Here is a 21,111-nt window from a genome sequence, read left to right as displayed (position 1 = left end):
TACTGTGTATTCCTGGTTCCTGATTTTTTGACTCAGATTCTTGCCGCCTGCCCTTGAACATTTGCCCATTTTGACTACGTCTCTTGCCTGATCCAAGTTTGTACTACCTATTGGAAATCTGGTGTCTGAAGTTTTGTGAGATCCCAGCTAGAACCGCAGTAGTAAATCCAGGGCCCCAAAAGAGCATCGCTAAAATCTGGGACTAGTTGGGCTCTTCTGCCTTATGGAAGGGTCATATCTGTGCCAGCAGCCTTCCTACTTGGTTCCCATTAAACTAGTATATTACAACATACTATTCAATGACAAACAACTGCAATTGTTGCAAATTTTAGTTTGAGATGTCAGTCCACATACAAATATTCAGTTATGCTATATATAATAAGTAATTTAGATAATAATAAGTCAAGCAAGTTTTGCTAATTAAAAGGTACAAAGATGAAGACAAAAAAAAAGGAAAATAGAGTATTTTTATTAAAAACTCATAACTGACAAATTGTATTTCAGCTTGAACAAACCTCATGCTGAAGCAGTTTCAGTTGGTTAAGATAAGATAGGGAAGGCCACTCTTTTCCCCATTATGTGCAACTAGTTTTATTTGATTCATGGGCTGTGGTGATCTGACTATGGGTAGGTATTGTATGTTCACAAACGCGCATGAGCACTTACTTTTATACATTTTATAAATATGCATACTTACATTTTAATGTAATATGTTGTCCTTAATATATCTACCTATTTATTACATAATTAAAATCTAAATCCTTAATAAATGCACAGTAATTCAAGAAATTATGCTAAGTGAATACTAAAATTTTTCAAAACAATATTGTCTTTAAACTTTTAATTAGTATTGGGAATTAATATAAATGGCCAGAAGAGGGCAGAATAGTCAACCAGACAGATTTCTTGCTACAGCAGATCTGCTCATGTCATCCAGTCATTCTCCTCCCCTTCTCAGGAGTTTCCTCCCTTCTCTCCAGTCACACAGAAGGCATTGCTGCTGTTCCGATAAAATACTCTGTGGATGACTCTAATTTTTAATATGGCTGTTATTGTTTTTATGGCTTTAAATACAAACAACTGGCTCAATTATCTTCTGGGATGATAAAAGATTTTCACCACATGCTGATTCAAGAAAAGGATTCACGTTATGGACATCCACAACCCAACAAAGCATTGGAAATGGCAAGTAGTCATTTTTCCTTTTCTTTGTAGCTTGGGCTGGGTCTCTGGGCAGCTTCGTTATTCAGTTACTGAAGAATCAAGACCAGGGACTTTTATAGCAAATGTAGCACAGGATCTTGTATTGAATTCTGCTGATATTCCTAAACGCAGAATGCGACTGGGCACAGAGGGAAGTGTAAAATATTTTTCACTGAACCATAGAAATGGAGACTTGACTGTTAATGAAAAGATCGACCGGGAAAGCTTGTGTGGATCTGCTACAAGTTGTATTTTACCTTTAGAAATAATTATTGAAAACCCACTGGAGCTTTTCAGTGTGGAAATTGAAATCGTTGACATCAATGATAATTCTCCATTATTTTTGAGAAGTGATCAGTTGATTAATATTTTAGAAGCTCTGGCAAATCCAGGCACACGATTTCCTTTGGAGAATGCTGAGGATCCAGACATAAGCACTAATGGTGTTTCCAGATACACACTGACTCCAAACCCATATTTCTCTTTATCAATAGACATTCGGAAAGATGGGACACTGGTTCCAGAGTTAATCATAGAAAAGAGTTTAGATAGAGAAGAAAAGGAATCTCATAAACTTACAATTACTGCCTTTGATGGAGGCAATCCTCCTAGATCAGGTACATCTCAGATAACTGTAATTGTTCTAGACATCAATGACAATGCACCAGTTTTTGATCATTCTAAGTACAAAGTTGCCTTACAAGAAAATGCACCAAAAAATACTGTTATTTTGAAACTCAATGCAACTGATCGGGATGAAGGACTTAATGGACAAATTGAATATTTCTTTGGCTACCAAACATTGGATTCCATGAAAGAGTTATTTACTCTAAACCGACAGTCTGGAGAGATTTCAGTTAATGGTGTTATAGATTTTGAAGAAAAAGAATATTATGAAATATCAGTTAGGGCAAAAGACAAGGGAAATCCTGAACTTGAAAGTCGCTGTCTGGTCCTCATAGAAATAAAAGATGTTAATGATAATGTACCAGAAATAACATTAACCTCCCTGTTGAATGCAGTACCAGAAAATGCAGCTTTGGGAACTGCAGTCGGTTTCTTAAGTGTGAGAGATAAAGACTCTGGTAAAAATGGAGAGGTATCTCTGGAGATTTCCCCAAACCTCCCATTTAAAATAAAACCTTTTAACAATCGTTATACAATAGTAACAGATGGAGATCTTGATAGAGAGAAAGTTGCACAATATGTTCTGGATCTGACTGCAACAGACTTAGGTTCTCCTCCTTTGCGTACAACAATGTCTATTATTTTAAATATATCAGACATTAATGATAATCCACCAGTATTTTCTCAGCCATATTTAAATGCCTTTATAAGAGAGAACAATGACCCTGGAAGTTTTTTATGTACAGTATCGGCAGTTGATCCGGATGATGGGTTAAATTCAGTCCTGATTTACTCTGTTCTTGAACGGAAGACTGATGCTTCTTCTATCCTTTCTTTAGTAAATATTGACTCTAAGAGTGGTAATATCTATGCACAAGGTTCTTTTGACTATGAACAAATCCAGGTTTTACAAGTTACAGTGAAGGTTGAAGATTCTGGATCTCCAAAGCTTTCTTCCAACATAACAGTTTTCATTTTCATATTGGATCAAAATGATAATGCTCCTTTGATGTTGTATCCAGAGCATTCAAGACAGGTCAGTCCTCAACAGAAAATCCCCACATTATCTCCAGCTGGCTTTTTTGTTACCAAAGTATCTGCCGTGGATTTAGACTCAGGACACAATGCATGGCTATCCTATCATATAGTAGATGGTACAGATCCATCCCTGTTTCAAATATCATCTTCCCATGGTGAAATCCGAACTGTTCGTGGATTACAGGAAACTGATCAAATTGATCAAAGGCTTGTTATTGTGGTGAAGGATCATGGGGAACCTACTTTATCAACTACTGTTACCATATATATTATACTTGAGGATATCATTTTTCCAGAGAGGCCTAAGTCCCAGAGTTTTGTCACTTCCAATAACAAACCAGAGATGACCTTGTATTTGATTATATCATTGGTTGCTGTTAGTTTAGTTTCCTTGGTTACTTTCATTATATTACTGGCTAGATGTGTAAGGAAAGAGTCAAGTTCTACAATGTGCTCCTGCTGCCTTGGAAGCCCACAGCCCAAGTACTACACTGAACAGTGCAGGCCAACTCTTCACTTAAACACAGACGGTACATTGAAATTCATGGAGGTTAGAATGGAGCCCTCGGATCCTCAAGGGCAATGTTACAAAACCTGTTTTTCTCCATCAGAAAAAAATGATTTTTCCTATTTAAGACCTATTAATTTCCCTGAGCTGAAAACTATGGTCAGTGATACAGATATAAATGGGGTTACTGGCACTTTACAGGTGAGGAAGCAATCTGGGTAGATTGCCCTGTTTAAAACATTGAGAATATATTTGCAAGTGCATTTTTGTATGTGAGTTTCCTGTTAATACAGCATCTTTTCCATATCTTTATAAAACACATTAGCAATGCATGCATTGTCTAGCTATTGATAATACAACACACGTCTATTTCTGTTCAACTGCTTTTGTGATAACTTGCATCTCCTGATAGACTTCTGCCATGAAGTGTACTGGCATTTGATGTTCATCATCAGTGGAAAGACAATACACAGAGATCTCAGTACCAAGCACACACTAGTTCAATGAAATTCTTCCATTCTATTGTGCATTTACACATATGACCTTATCATGAACGTCGACTTAGTAACTACAGTGTCTCATGTATAACTAGCATTGTTTCTAGGTAACACGTTTGAACGTGAATCATACATTCATAACCTGATTTACGTTGTTGTTGAATCAATGTAGCATTAGTGCATATTAAAATCAAAATGTAAACTTAATGTGTTGGGGGGCACAGAAGTTCAGTGGTTAGCATTATGGTTTGCAGCACTTTGGTCCTGAGTTTGATCCCAAGCTTGAGTTTGGATGTGCTCTGCATCTGCATGGTTTTTATCCAGTCCATTCATTGTTGCATACAGTAGATGGACCCACTAGGTCTGCAGTCACTGGATGATTATTTCCTCTTCTTATGTCCATGACATGTAGTAAGAGCAGAGTTGGCTTTCAGCACATGGATGTATCAGATTTTATGAGTGCATTGCATTTTTACAAATTTAACTTGGATTTGTGTACTAAAGTAATTTTTTCCTCTAATTCAGCCCACTTGCTTTTCCTTAGTTACAAATGATGGTCAATGATTTAGAAGGACATATTTCTAATATTAATGGATTTACTGTCACACTGTGTACATAAACAATACTACACTGATATGCAAATTGCAATACTGACCATGTGGCAGGGTTCAAATTATGAATAATATGTCAACTTGTACCTGTTATTTTGGACTTTGTATCTTGCCCCATCATATATATAAATAAGCACTAGATATCTAAGTATGGTAATTAGAATTAAGTTGATCTGTTGCAATCTGTGCAATCTGTGGTTCAGTTCATGTATCTGCGTTATAAGTTTAATGTTTTAAAATTTTTTATCTTGAATAGCTCCACCAATTCACAGTTACAGAGTAAGGTATTTTGGGGTTTTTTTCTATATCACTCTTGGTAGAGGTCTACAGCACCATGGTGCAGTGGTTAGAATGGCTTCTTTGCATTGCTAGACCCTGGGTATTATCTGTGAAGAATTTCTTATCCTTACTCCCTCAGCGCGTTAATTATTTTGCCAGTTTGGCATGTTTTCCTATTAGTGATACTGCACACTGAAGATCTAGTATAAGTAATTCTAGATCAACTGGACTTGCTGAGTAATCATTGAAGATGTTTCATTACTCATCCAAGCAGCTTCTTCAGTTCTATGTATACTGAAGAAGAACTGGCAAAGGTGTTGCCTGAAAAAGATTTTTATCCTGCTGAAATACATGTCTATGCGTTCTTTATCAGGAAAAATAAATTCCTGATCATAATAATACCAACTAGTTCTTGATACTTTATTTTTACATCTAGCAGTACTGTAGGAGTACAATACACAAGCTGCTGTCAGAGAAAGAATAGGATATACATTGCAGCTACTGAAACCTTTATCCTAAGGCCACCAAGCACATTTTAAGACATACTGTAGAAAGCTTGACCAGGGAAAATCTTAAATAAAGAGAGCAAATTTACCAATTCCTTCTGATTTGCTAAGTGCTAAGAATTCAACATTTTTTTTGCAATGTTGAGTAGTATCTTGGCATGACTGGCACTACTAGTGATTCTCATGTGAAATGATTAAGAACTCTCAAATGCCATGACATGGCTCACCATTTGTGGTTACTCTTGTGTTCCCTCTCAACATTTTTCTAGTCCACAAGATATTTCTTTAATATGAACTTAGATACTTAGACTGTAAGCTCTACTGGGCAGGGACCTCCTTCCCACCTCTTACCACATAGCTCTTTGTCCTGATATAATTCTATAAATATTTATTATGTGATTTTTCTTCCCTGTGTGTATATATATATATATATATATATATATATATATATATATATAAATATATATATATTTATATAAATATTAATATATTGTACTTTTATGTACATCGCTGTGGCTCCTTAGCAGTGCTTAACAAATAAAGTTATACATACATACAACATACATACATACTTAAGAAAGAGTATATGATAAACATGATACAGGTTTCATATCATACTTTTTCAAGCAACCAGCAACAAGAGCTTGTTTTACATTGCAATATTATTTAATAGGGGTCAATTTCAGGCATCTTATTGTTGAGTTTTGGGGCTACCTAAAGGGGTTGTTCACCTTTCAATAAGCTTTTAGTATGATGTAGAGAGTGATATTCTACAAAGTTTGCAATGGGTTTTCTTTTTATTATTATTTGTGTTTTTTTAGTCATTTAGCTTTTATTCAGCAGCTCTCCAGTTTGTAATTTCAGCAATCTGCGGACTAGGGTCCAAATAACCCTAACAGCCATGCATTTATTTGAATAAGAGACTGGAATATGAACAGGAGAGAGTCTGAAAGAAAGGTGAGTAATAAAAAGTTGCAATAATAATACATTTGTTGCCTTACAGAACATTTGTTTTATAGATGGGTTCAGTGAAATCTGGGCAGAGTCATAAGAAGAAGGCAAATAATTCTAAAACTATAAAAAATGAAAACCAAAGGAAAAGTAGTCATTGTATAACATACTAAAAGTTAACTTAAATTAAAGGTGAACCACCCCTTTAAAATGTTTCACTATAAGCACCCAAAACATTGGTCCCTGATTGTGTCATTGCCCTTATGTAATTTACACCCACAGTCCTGCATTCTAAAGCAGCAACCTGTGTGTTCCAATCAAGTTATTAGAGTTCTAGCTAGTTGAATGCCTGACTTCACAAAATTTGAAGAATGTTCTTATATCCTCTCACACAAGCCAAGTAATAGAGAGCCAGAAGCTGTAGCAGTGGGGTGTCAAAAAGGATTCAAATGATGAAAATGGTCGCTAACATTCACAATGGTCTTTGCGGTCATTAACCCCCCAAAAGTCTAAAAACATGGAACTTAAGTGTGTTAGATGTATGCATTTTAGTGTACTATTTTGAGATGAGATGGAAGTATTTTTTAAACATACATACATGTATTAATTATGCTTAAGAGCATGCTAAAAATTTTCAAAACAATATTTTCGTTACCATTTAATTAGTAATAGAAATTAATATAAATGGCCAGAAGAGGGCAGAATAGTCAACCAGACAGATATTTTGCTACAGCAGATCTGCCCATGTCATCTAGTCATTCTCCTCCCCTTCTCAGGAGTTTCCTCCCTTCTCTCCAGTCACACAGAAGGCATCGCTGCTATTCAGATAGAATATCTTGTGGATTACTTTAATTTTTAATATGGCTGTTATTGTTTTAATGGCTTTAAATACAAACAACCGGCTCAGTTCGATTCTGGGATGATACAAGATTTTCATCACATGCTGATTCAAGAAAAGGATTCACGTTATGGACATCCACAACCCAACAAAGCATTGGAAATGGCAAGTAGTCATTGTCCCTTTTCTTTGTAGCTTGGGCTGGGTCTCTGGGCAGCTTCGTTATTCAGTTACTGAGGAATCAGGACCAGGGACTTTTATAGCAAATGTAGCACAGGATCTTGTATTGAATTCTGCTGATATTCCTAAACGCAGAATGCGACTGGGCACAGAGGGAAGTGTAAAATATTTTGCACTGAACCACAGAAATGGAGACTTGACTGTTAATGAAAAGATCGACCGAGAAACCTTATGTGGTTCAAGTACAAGATGTATATTACCTTTAGAAATAATTATCGAAAACCCACTGGAGCTTTTCAGTTTGGAAATTGAAATTGTTGACATAAATGACAATTTCCCGTTGTTTTCGAGCAAAGATCAGTTAATTGAAATTTCCGAAGCTCTGGCAAATCCAGGCACACGATTTCGTTTGGAAAGTGCTCAGGATCCAGACATAAGCACTAATGGTGTTTCCAAATACACACTGACTCCAAACCCATATTTCTCTTTATCAGTAAACACTCGAAAAGATGGGACACTGGTTCCAGAGTTAATAATAGAAAAAATTTTAGATAGAGAAGAAAAGGAATCTCATAAAATGACAATTACTGCTTTTGATGGTGGCAATCCTCCTAGATCGGGTACATCTCAGATAACTGTAATTGTTCTAGACAGCAATGACAATGCACCAATCTTTGATCATTCCACATACAAAGTTGTCTTAGAAGAAAATACACCACAAAATACTGTTATTTTAAAACTAAATGCAACTGATCCGGATGAAGGACTTAATGGAGAAATTGAATACTTCTTTGATTACCATATACTGAATTCCATGAAAGAATTATTTACCTTAAACCAACAGTCTGGAGAGATTTCAGTTAATGGTGTTATAGATTTTGAAGAAAACGTTTTTTATGAAATATCAGTTAGGGCAAAAGACAAGGGAAATCCTGAACTTAAAAGTGACTGTCTTGTCCTAATAGAAATAAAAGATGTTAATGATAATGTGCCAGAAATAACATTAACCTCCCTGTTGAATGCAGTACCAGAAAATGCAGCCTTGGGAACTGCAGTCGGTTTCTTAAGTGTGAGAGATAAAGACTCTGGTAAAAATGGAGAGGTATCTCTGGAGATTTCCCCAAACCTCCCATTTAAAATAAAACCTTTTAACAATCGTTATACAATAGTAACAGATGGAGTTCTTGATAGAGAGAAAGTTGAACAATATGTTCTGGATCTGACTGCAACAGACTTAGGTTCTCCTCCTTTGCGTAAAACAATGTCTGTCATTTTAAATATATCAGACATTAATGATAATCCACCAGTATTTTCTGAGCCACATTTAAATGCTTTTATTAGAGAGAACAATGACCCTGGAAGTTTTCTATGTACAGTATCGGCAGTTGATCCGGATGATGGGTTAAATTCAGTCCTGACTTACTCTGTTGTTGAACGGAAGACTGATGCTTCTTCTATCCTTTCTTTAGTAAATATTGACTCTAAGAGTGGTAATATCTATGCACAAGGTTCTTTTGACTATGAACAAATCCAGGTTTTACAAGTTACGGTGAAGGTTGAAGATTCTGGATCTCCAAAGCTTTCTTCCAACATAACAGTTTTCGTTTTCATATTGGATCAAAATGATAATGCTCCTTTGATGTTGTATCCAGAGCACTCCAGACAGGTCAGTCCTCAACAGAAAATCCCCACATTATCTCCAGCTGGCTTTTTGGTTACCAAAGTATCTGCCGTGGATTTAGATTCAGGACACAATGCATGGCTATCCTATCATATAGTAGATGGTACAGATCCATCCCTGTTTCAAATATCTTCTTCCCATGGTGAAATCCGAACTGTCCGTGGATTACAGGAAACTGATCAAATTGATCAAAGGCTTGTCATTATGGTGAAGGATCATGGGGAACCTGCTTTATCAACTACTGTTACCATATATATTACAACTGAGGACACTGTTTTTCCAGAGAGACCGAAGTCCCATAGTTTTGTTACTTCTAATAACAAACCAGAGATGACCTTGTATTTGATTATATCGTTGGTTGCTGTTAGTTTAGTTTCCTTGGTTACTTTCATTATATTACTTGCTAGATGTGTAAGAAAAGAGTCAAGTTCTACAATGTGCTCCTGCTGCCTTGGAAGCCCACAGCCCAAGTACTACACTGAACAGTGCAGGCCAACTCTTCACTTAAACACAGATGGTACGTTGAAGTTCATGGAGGTTAGAATGGAGCCCTCGGATCCTCAAGGGCAATGTTACAAAACCTGTTTTTCTCCATCAGAAAAAAATGATTTTTCCTATTTAAGACCTATTAATTTCCCTGAGCTGAAAACAATGGTCAGTGATACAGAGGGCTTCTTTTCTGATATAAATGGGGCTAATGGCACTCTACAGGTGAGGAAGCATTTTGGTTAGATTGCCATGGTTGAAATTATTATTGTTATTGAGAATATATTTGCAAATGTATTTATTATGCGAGTTTCCTGTACATGCATCATCTTTTCTCTTTATATATATATATATATATATATATATATATATATATATATATATAATATATATATATATATATATATATATATATATATATATATATATAGATATATATAGATATATATATAGATATCTATATATAGATATATATAGATATACAGTATATATCACATAAACAATTCATGCATTGCCTAGCTATTGATAATAGAGAACAATTCCAGTTAATATTTGCTGTTTACCAAAAGTGGACAGACAATACATAGAGATGTTGAGAACATCATCTCAGAATCTTTTTTGTGCACCAGAATGGGGAACCCAATGTCCATCCCAATGCCCTGGCTACACAATTAAATGGTGAAAAGAATGGGGGAATGTGGGGAGACCAGTGACATCTAGGAAGTGCTGAATAGAAAGTGAAAGTAATTGTCAGACAATATTTGATTGACAGCTGAGATTTTCAAATGAGCTTACTACAGCTATGAATGCTTTAATAAAAAATAGAAATTGGATTTCATGTTTAATTTGAAAAGGACTTTTATTATACAGATTTTTGTGTCTAGGTGACAGGTCCACTTTTATAACACTGTGTGTGTTTGCATCTAACCAGTAACACGGCCAATCAGTCATGTGCTTTTATTGTTCAATCTGCAGTACACTAATTAAAGCTTTTAGCTAACGGACTACTTCATTATTTCAAAATTTCCTGTGTTATGATGAGTCCCAAAACATCTGCCATGTGATTTGTGAGTATCTGACCATGACTCCATCTTGTGATTTTTTTTTCTACAAATACATTATTATTGTTGAAGGACCCGCTAGATCTGCAGTCTCTGAATGTTTATTTCCGCTTTCTATGTCTATGACATGGAGTAAGAGCACAGTTGGCTTACAGTTCCTGTATGTATCCAATTTTAGGAGTGCATTTCATTTTACAAGTTTAACTAGGATTTGCGTTTTTGAAACTTTATTTTATTTTTTCCTATTATGGGTCACTTTCAAATGAATAAGAAAAAGTTATTTTATGGGTTAGATTCAATATTATGAGAAAAACTTTCTCCATATTCAGTTCATGTTTTTCCCTATAGACTTCAGTAGAGTTTTCATGTGATAGCCAGTGAGATTAGTTTTTTTTCTCATTGAATTTCATCTGGCTCTATGGGAATACAATGTAATGTTTGATTAAGCATTGTGTTCCTTTTTTGTATATAATGTAGAGCATGTGCACTTCTTTCATGTGCACTCTCTCCAGCTATCTCTCTCTCTCTCTATATATATAGATATATATATATATATATATATATATATATATATATATATATATATATATATATATATATATATATATATAATTTTGAGGAATCACTGTAGCATTCCATGTGCACCAGTCATGTTCTATAATTCATGACACTCCAGTGACTTCTAATATTCCTATATTTAATGGTAGGTTTTGCCCTTTTTATATAATGCAGGTATTTTAAGTGAGTGTGTATGCAGGTCTAAAATATAAAGAATGCATAGGTTGTTAAGGGTGTATGGTGGGGTGCTTTATAAATTCAACTGGTTTCAGCATGAATGATTCACCTACAAACGCATACATAAAACATTTTCTCATGGGACTTGACTGTTTATAGCAAAAAAGATATAAGGCAAGCTAAAATTGATATGGAAAAGCATATTGCAGCAAGCAGTAAAAAGAATCCAAAATGAAGCAGGAAGGGGTGGAACCTTTAATATCAGAGGTGGGTCAGCTGGTTGATGAAAACAAAAAAAGCACAGATTCTGAACTCATATTTTTCGTCTGTCTACACAAATAAGGAACCTTCTTAATAGTCCCAATTCTAGTAATACAACTAATGATGCATGGTTCACACATGAGGAAATTCAAAAGAGACTAGAACATGGTATTTATCCCAGGGTACTTAATGAGCTTATCTCTGTGATTGCCAAACCTCTTTACTTAATTTTTCAGGATTCATTGAGGTCTGGCATAGTGCCGAGAGACTAGCGAATTGCTAATGTGGTGCCTCTATTCAAAACAGTATCCTGTTCTCAGCCTCAAAACTACAGGCCAGTTAGTCTGACGTCAGTGGTAGGAGCAACTCATAATACTATGAGTATGTGCCAGCATGGTTTTATGCGTAATAGATCTTGCCAGACTAACTTAATTTCTTTTTATGAGAAGGTAAGCAGGGACCGCAATTCTGGGATAGCAGTGGATGTGATTTACTTAGACTTTGCTAAAGCATTTGATACAGTGCCACACAGAAGGTTACTGGTTAAATTAAGGAATGTTGGCCTGGAACATATTATTTGTACCTGGATAGAGAACTGGCTAAAAGATAGACTACAAAGAGTGGTGGTAAATGGAACATTTTCTAATTGGACCAGTGTTGTTAGTGGAGTATCGCAGGGCTCTGTACTAGGTCCCTTGCTTTTTAACTTGTTTATTAATGACCTGGAGGTGGGCATTGAAAGTACTGTTTCTATTTTTGCAGATGATACTAAATTGTGCAGAACTATAGGTTCCATGCAGGATGCAGCCACTTTGCAGAGTGATTTGTCTAATTTGGGAAACTGGACAGGAAACTGGAAAATGAAGTTCAATGTTGATAAATGCAGGTTATGCACTTTGGCAAAAATAATATAAATGCAAGTTATACACTTAGGGGCAGATTTATCAAGGGTCGAAGTGAATTCGAGGGAATTTTCGAAGTAAAAAAATTCGAAATTCAAAGTAATCTTTTGGATACTTCGACCATCGAATAGGATACTACGACTTCAACTTCGAATTTGATTCGAAGTAAAATCGTTTGAATATTCGACCATTCGATAATCGAAGTACTGTCTCTTTAAAAAGACTACGACTTCAATACTTTGCCAAATTAAACCTGCAGAAGTGCTATGTTTACCTATGGGGACCTTGTAGAGCAGTTTTCTAAGTTGAAGAAAAATCGTTCGATCACTTGATGAAATCGATTTTACTTCAACCGCAAAACGGTCAAATTCGGTGAAAAAAACTTTGACTTCGATATTCGAAGTCGAAGTCACTTTGAAAATCAAACCCTTGAATGGCAGTGTGTTAGGATTTTCCTTAAATGAGAAGGATCTAGGGGTCTTTGTAGATAACACGTTGTCTAATTCTGGGCAGTGTCATTCTGTGGCCACTAAAGCAAATGCAGTTCTGTCTTGCATAAAAAAGGGCATTAACTCAAGGGATGAAAACATAATTATGCCTCTTTATAGGTCCCTGGTAAGGCCTCATCTGGAGTATGCAGTGCAGTTTTGTATTCCAGTCCTTAAGAGGGATATAAATGAGCTGGAGAGAGTGCAGAGACTAAGTGCAACTAAATTGGTTAGAGGGATGGAAGACTTAAATTATGAGGGTAGACTGTCAAGGTTGGGGTTGTTTTCTCTGGAAAAAGCCTTGTGAGGGGACATGATTACACTTTACAAGTACATTAGAGGACATTATAGACAAATAGCAGGGGACCTTTTTACACATAAAGAACTTTCATTTGAAGTAACGTGGGGGGTTCGTCACAGTCAGGACAGTGAGGTTGTGGAATGCACTGCCGGGTGATGTTGTGATGCTGATTCAGTTAATGCCTTTAAGAATGGCTTGGATGATTTCTTGGACAGACATAATATCAAAGGCTATTGTGATACTAAGCTCTATAGTTAGTATAGATATGGGCATATATAATTTATGTGAAAGTAGGGAGGGGTGTGTGTATGGCTGCTGGGTTTTCATTTGGAGGGGTTGAACTTGATGGACTTTGTCTTTTTTCAACGCGATTTAACTATGTAACTATGTATCTATATTACAACACAATGCAGATCTATTTATTCACCATTTGACACTGAGTCATTTGTCTCTGTAAGATGAATTTATCAAACATACTTTAATTAAAGTGATACTGACACTAAAAAACGACTCTTTTTTGTTAGTTGAAGTAACTGTCTGTTTTGCCAACCTGACTGTCCCATCTCAGCCTGTCAGTTAAAGTTTCTAATGCTAACGGACTCCAGCTGCACAAATATGGCAGCCCCCTCATACAGGCACATGGGGCATCAGACAGGTAATATAAAAGCATTGTGCATATATTTTATGGCAAAGTTATAAGTAGCATTCAAAGGCAATATTATGATAGATGTAAAAAAGAGTTTAATTTCTGGTGTCAGTATCTCTTAAACCATATAGGCGCATGGTCAATATAAGCAATATCAGGAAAATTGCCTATAAATGATTTATGATTCATGGGAATGTTTAATAGTCATTAGTGATGGGCGAATGTGGGCCGTTTTGCCGAAATAATTCGTTAAACGGCTAAAAAATTCACTAAATGGTGAAAATTCACAAAACGCATTGAAGTCAATGGGCGTCAAAATTAATTTGTTGTGCGACAAGTTTTATGTACATGCCAATTTTGACACGCAACAAAAGAATGTTGTTGCGGTGCATTTTTTTTCCAGCGATTTTTTGGTGCAGTTTCGCTAAAACATTCGCTGTCTGCAAAATGAGAAAATTTGCTGCAAATCCATGCCTGCCAAATTTATTCGCCCATCGCTAATAGTCATCACCCTAAAGACACCACACTCTGAAAAAATTTAAAATATGTATTTGTTTGCTTATAAAATATATCAGTATCAATGATTTATATATTTATGATTATATAAACTGCTTCACATGTACGTATATAAGTACTTGCCAATTGGCCAATTTCCTTTGGGATCATTATAAACACTGGGCAAATCAGGTGTTGTCTTCCATTGTTCTGCCTGCAGCTGGCTAAAAAAAAAATCATTGATTGGTTGCTATGGGTTACGGCCCAGAAGAAAATTTGCCTATTGTTTATAAATGAGCCTGTGTAGGTTATTTGCAACCTCAAAAAACTCAGCTTAAAACATTGACATATATCTTCTCACCTACTGTATATAGAACAAGGTGCCATAAAGGCTGAAGCTGTGCTTTTATTCTTTCTATTCCTATAATCCTTCTTTGTCTCATTTTGAGCTACCTGAACCACAGTCATTAAGAGAAGCATGGGTGCGGGGGAGTAACGTTTAAAATGCGTACTTTATTTGGTTTCCTTCTATTTCTACAGTTTTATTATTTAAATGTCCATTGTGCCTTTTTGCTATAAACCCCTGCTCATATTTTTTGTGCATTGGCTCAAGATATCCATCCATACGTGGCACTGGCATTTGCTGCTCTTGGCAGAAAATGCTGCTCAGATCCTTGTCTTTTTATCTTACATTTGCTCTACTAAGCAGATGGTGTCACCGAATGCTGCCAAATGGCTTTAAATATGGAAATACACTGTTTCTGTTACGTGGGTGTACCTAGAACTAGAAAACTGTATGGCTAGAATGAAAACAGTTGGAAGTGGTGCAAAACATGAATAGTACTTCTGCCTCTGCGAAAACCCTGTCAATTGATCAATGTTACAAATCTGTTTTATCCATCTTTGTGCTAAGCCTCATAGCTGTGCCTGGCAGATGTTTTGCAAAACAAGGTCACGATTAAGTAGTTTATCATTTCTGTATTTGCTCCAGTGATTCAATGCCAGACGTGACACAAACACGTATCCGAGGAACCGCCATGCATATGTCATTGCACAGTATGAGAAATACACTGTATGTTTATTCACTGATTTGTGATAGGTAAAACAATAAATATAATTTTGGGGGGGTTTGTGGACATGAAGGTAACATTCTCATAGTAAGCAAAACAAATTGCATATTTTCAGTGACTTTTAGAATCAATATTTCAATTTAAAATACTAGACGTTGCCATTAGTTCTGTTGGTTTGTGCCACCCTAGGGCAAGTGCAGCACTAAACAAAGTCACACAGATATATTTAGGTCATTTTATTCTGCTAGAAATGAACCTACTAGTATATAACATGTTTTCGTGTGCTCTGTGTTCAAGACCATGGCCTCACTGAATGTTTTGATTATTGTGATGTTTTAGGTACAGCTGCGTTGATTTAAATTCTTAGAATTCCAGCCGATCTTTTTCCACTAAACTGTGTGAAATGACAGACCTGTTGCAAACTAGAAAGAATATGCCTTGGCCCGGAACTAGGGGTAGGCAGAAGTGGCAGGTGCCTAGAGCGCAACAGAAGGGGGGCAGTTCCTGCCTATACTTCAGTTTTCAGTTTTCTTTAACTGAAATTTTCAGCCGGCTGGAGGAATGGCATTAGTGATGAGAAATTCTCGAAACGGCGAAAAAATTAGCGAACATTGAAGTCAATGGGCATCAAATTTTTTTTATGCGCAGGACAAAATACATTAAATTCAGTGGGAGTTTTTTTTGTGGCAACTTTTTTTTTTCCAAATGCATTAAAATCAATGGGTGTTTTTCCTTATGCGACTTTTTTTGTCTCCGTGACATTATTGTCTCTGTGACATCTTTGTCGTGGTTCATTTTTCGGTATCAAATTTTTGGAGCAGTGAAAATGCTGAATTTCACCATGAATCCATAGCTGGTGAAAAAATCTGATCATCACTAGTGACAATGCATTGCACGATGGTAGCGTTCGCCATCACACATCGTAAGCTCATTCCTGCTAGTTACACCCTGTTTGTCCATGCTACTGCACCTCCACATGGTTGCTAATGCATCCATCCTACCTCTTACTGAGTCTTTTGATGCTTGGTAACCTGAAGTTACCACCACTCTGTACCTGGCTGTAGCTCCAGGGATCCCACAGAGGGTTTCATCAGACAAGCACTCTGAAAGTAGCACAACCCATACTCTGAAGCACCTGATTTCCATCAACACACTAGAGCAATAGTGTACATTGTGATGCTGTGGTGACACAGCGCAGAATCTGGCTGCAATTACTGTTTAATTACAGTGTGGGGGGGACTGCATTTTGAGCAAAAAACATGGTGATTTGTGTCTAAATTGTAAATGATCCCTAAAGTTTATTTTAACACTGTTGTCATATATTCATCTCTGAACTCATCTCTATATACTTAGCCAACCACTTACTACGCTCCTCTACTGACCTGCTACTCAACTTTTCTCTCATTAACTCCTCACATGCTCGCATTCAAGACTTTGCAAGGGCTGCACCCCTCGTCTGGAATTCTTTCCCACGGTCTGTCCAACTTTCTCCCAACCTTTCTGCTTTCAAGAAATCTCTTGAAATGCACTAATTTAGAGAAGCCTAACCTCACTTTGCTTAACTACCAAATGTAACACCACATACAGTACCACATCTCTCACCCACTTAATTCTGATCTTGCCCACTCCCTCACCTTGTGTCTTATTCCCTTTTAGATTGTAAGCCCTTTTGCACAGGGCCTTCCTTAACTTTTTGAACCTGTTTTGGTTGTGATGTATGTAACTTCATATGTTCTACATATGCAATTAATGTGATTTAGCTGTATAAACATTTACTTTACAGCGCTGCGAAATATGTTGGTGCTCTATAAATACATGATAATAATATATTTAACATACAATTTATGGTTTCAAAATGTTTAATAAAAATGTCTGTCAAAATAATATAGTACACAATTAAATACAGTATTAAATAAATATACACACACAAATATATAAAAAATATATATAAATAAAATATAAAATGTTAATAAAAATTTTAAAAAATGTTAACACAAATAGGAGCACTCCATTAATTTAAAAAGTTATGCATACATGTGTGTATATATATATATATATATATATACACACACATATATATATATATATATATATATATATATATATATATATATATATATATATATATATATATATTCGCATTTTATATTTTTGTATTCCGTAGTATGATTCTTTGCCTTCCCAGTCTAAATTGCTATAACCTTTCTGTTGCACTGTGCCAATTGCTGAGAATATATTTCATTAACAAAATATAGATTCATTTGTTTTAATTATAAGGGAGTTTACAGCTTTGACCAGTAGAGGGCAACTCACAACCAATCAGCTTTTCAGTGATTTTGTTGTCATCCATTCTCTCCCTGCTGGTTTCCTGAATGCTTCCTTTTGCACAGAAAGCACGGAAAGCAGAGCTGCTGTTCCCTGAAAAATCGCGCGGAAAAGTTTAACTTCTAAGGCTACAGATGAAAACATTTTGTTACTTGGAACTTCCAGTACAGCATACACCGTGGATTCTTTCTTGGGATTACAAAGATACATCTGCAAGTGGACTGGCAGGAGGAAAGATTTAAATTATGCTCATCCTAAACTCAGCAAGGACTTGGAAATGGCAAGTAGTACAATTCGTGTGCCTTTGTAGCTGGGGCTGGGTCTCTGGGCAGCTTCGATATTCTGTTGTTGAGGAATCTGATCCGGGGACTTTTGTAGGAAATGTAGCTCAGGATTTGGGGCTTAAAATTACCGATGTTTCTAGGAGAAAGCTAAGAATGGGATCAGAGGGAAGCAGGAAATACTTTTCTGTGAACTGGGAAAATGGAGCTCTGACTGTAAATGAAAAGATAGACAGGGAATCTCTGTGTGGCTCCAGTACCATTTGCTCATTGCCTGTCGAAGTAGTTATTGAAGATCCTTTGCAACTGCACCGTCTGGTAGTTGAGATCTTGGATATAAATGACAACTCTCCTGTGTTTTCCACGGCTCAACGTACTATAAAAATCCTAGAGTTGCTGGCAAACCCGGGTACCAGGTTTCCCCTGGAAAGTGCACATGATCTGGATGCAGGGGTTAATGGCATTAAACAATATAGTTTAAACCCCAATCCTTACTTTTCACTGTCCGTGAAAAAAAGGAGTGATGGAACTCTTATTCCTGAGCTGTTGCTAGAAAAAAACCTTGATAGAGAAGAGAAAGGTGAGCATCATCTGATCCTCACTGCTGTAGATGGAGGTAGTCCACCTAGGTCAGGTACCTCCCAGATAAATGTTATAGTCATGGATTTTAATGATAACGCACCCAAATTTGAAAAGAACTCTTTTAAATGTACCATACGTGAAAATGTCCCTTTGAATACAATTTTACTGCAGCTAAACGCCACTGATAACGATGAAGGTGCCAACGGGGAAATAGAATATTCCTTTGATGACCACACATCTGCTTCAATTCAAAGATTATTTGCCATAAATCAAAAGACAGGTGTCATCTCTACCATTGGTCCTATAGATTATGAGGAGTCAAGCTCTTTTGAGATACCCGTTAAAGCAAGGGACAAGGGGGTGCCAGAATTGGAAGGGCACTGTACTATTTATGTAGAAGTTGAAGATGCGAATGATAATTCCCCAGAGATCCTCATAACATCTTTGATGAAAGCAGTTCCTGAAGACACAGTGGTTGGAACAGTTGTCGGCCTTTTTAATGTAAAAGATCGAGATTCAGGGCAAAACGGGCAAGTAAGACTAGCGCTACCACCAAATATACCCTTTAAATTGAAATCTTTTGATGATCATTACTCCTTAGTCACAGATAGGACTCTAGACCGAGAAAAAGTAGCCCAGTATATCATTGAGCTTAGTGCAAGTGATCTGGGGGATCCCCCCCTTCATACACAACATAAGATTATTTTAAATATTGCAGACGTCAATGACAACTGCCCAACATTTACTCATGCCACTCTCAGTGCCAGTATACAAGAAAATAATGAGCCAGGCCAGTTGCTGTTTCAGCTATCTGCTTTTGATCCTGACGAGGGGGAGAATGCCAACTTGGTTTACTCCATTGTGGAAAATGCACCGGCAAGCACCCCAATCTCCTCCTTTGTGTACATCGATTCAAAAAGCGGAAATATTTATGCTCAGCGGTCCTTTGACTACGAGCAAGTCCAAGTTTTGCAAGTTCCCGTTAAAGTTGAAGATTCTGGAGTGCCAAAAATGTTTTCCAACACCACCATTTACATTTTCATTTTGGATACAAATGATAACGCCCCTGCTATATTTCATCCAGACCTTTCCCTTGAGGACCCCATTCAGAGGAAGATTCCCAAGTCTTCTCCTCCTGGATATTTGGTTACAAAAGTGACAGCGGTGGATGCTGATTCTGGATACAATTCATGGTTATCTTACAATATTCTTGATGCCACGGATCCATCTTTGTTTCATGTATCGGCTCACACAGGTGAAATCCGAACCATCCGAGCTTTCCAGGAAACAGACACACCTGAGCAATACTTGACTGTATCAGTCAGTGACCATGGAGAGCCTTCTTTATCTGCCACAGTAATATTACTTGTCATACTGGAAGAAGGTACCGTGCAAGAAAACACCAAAACATCAGATTTTTTTCACAGTTCCACCAGCAATGCCGATATAACCATGTATTTAATTATTTCTCTGGTGGCTATCAGTTCTGTATCTTTTATCACCTTTGTCATATTGCTCGTTAAGTGTCTCAAAAGGGATGCCCACAGCCCAGGTTGGTGTTGCAAAAATGAATATGAGCCCAAGTATTACTCTGAACCTTGTCAGCCAACCCTTCATCTGAACACGGACGGTACACTCAAGTACATGGAAGTAAGAATGGCCCAGACGGATCCACAGGGTCAGTGCTATAGGTCTTGTTTTTCCACAGTGTCAGATAAAAGTGATATCAACTTCATGAGACCATTAAATTTTCCTCAGCTGAAAAGCCTGGTCAATGAAACAGAGGTGTTATATCCACCTCTGAATGAAACCAGCCAGGTGAGAACTTGGAAAACCCATTCCTCCTTTTTATCTGTTTCATTTCATTGAAGGAATTGTTTACATACTGTTACCTTTGGTTTTTCTGTTGTGTTTAGTTAATTTATCTTACCGAAACTGTCCTCTTCCCTGTGGAAAACAATATGGCAGCTTACAGGCAAGTGTCTAAAATATGCATACTACTTTACAGTCTATATAAGGTCTATGTCCTAGTAGTATCTTTAAAGGAATGGAAAAGCTGAATCAATGGGTGGTGGCAAATTGTTAGACCCCCATTATTTCATATGCTAGGCCGGCAAAATTGTACCGGCCTGGGGTATTTTTCGTCTTAGTGCCTACTACATACTCTTCCCAGCATCCTGTGCTCTGAGGGGCTATCTGGGGCTGCTGCAGATGCTGCTTCCCCTCCCACTCCGTGCTTAAAAATCAGTGTCAGAAGGGGTCAAAAAGGGACAGCGCAATGAGTGCAATAGTGATTTACTCATGAGCAAGGCCAGATTTCCAGATTTCGTGCGCGCATTCTCACACACAGCGCAGTGGGTCAGCATGCCGGCTAAGCAAGAAAGGCCAGAGGGGCCCCTGGGACAGCAGTGCCGGTGGGCCCCGGGCCCCCAGTCCGACCCTGGATGGCTTTATTGGATATTTTCTATAATTTCTTTGTTGCTAAACAAAATGGCAAGTTGCATATCCCAGGACAACAGTAACAAATATATGATAGAGGTATGTCTCTAAATGGATAAT

At 37.0% G+C, this 21,111-nt stretch overlaps 1 protein-coding gene and 1 pseudogene across 44 annotated transcripts in view; both read left to right on the top strand.

Moving 5' to 3' along the window:
- The window catches only part of pcdhga3.L (protocadherin gamma subfamily A, 3 L homeolog), a 279,136-nt gene that overhangs the window by 223,071 nt on the left and 34,954 nt on the right, over positions 1–21,111 (top strand). For 2 of the 44 annotated variants that reach the window (XM_041584902.1, XM_018250646.2), the window contains exon 1: positions 773–3,577. In XM_041584902.1, coding sequence (XP_041440836.1) covers positions 1,151–3,577 — 2,427 coding nt within the window. In that variant the 5' untranslated portion in view covers positions 773–1,150. 44 annotated transcript variants of the gene reach the window in all.
- On the top strand, positions 6,366–9,553 carry LOC121401441 (annotated as a pseudogene).

Source organism: Xenopus laevis, chromosome 3L (genome assembly GCF_017654675.1).
Source record: "Xenopus laevis strain J_2021 chromosome 3L, Xenopus_laevis_v10.1, whole genome shotgun sequence".
In the NCBI taxonomy this organism is placed as follows: Eukaryota; Metazoa; Chordata; class Amphibia; order Anura; family Pipidae; genus Xenopus; species Xenopus laevis.
Note: the sequence above shows the minus strand (reverse complement) of the source record. Positions and strands in the feature narration are given on the sequence as shown.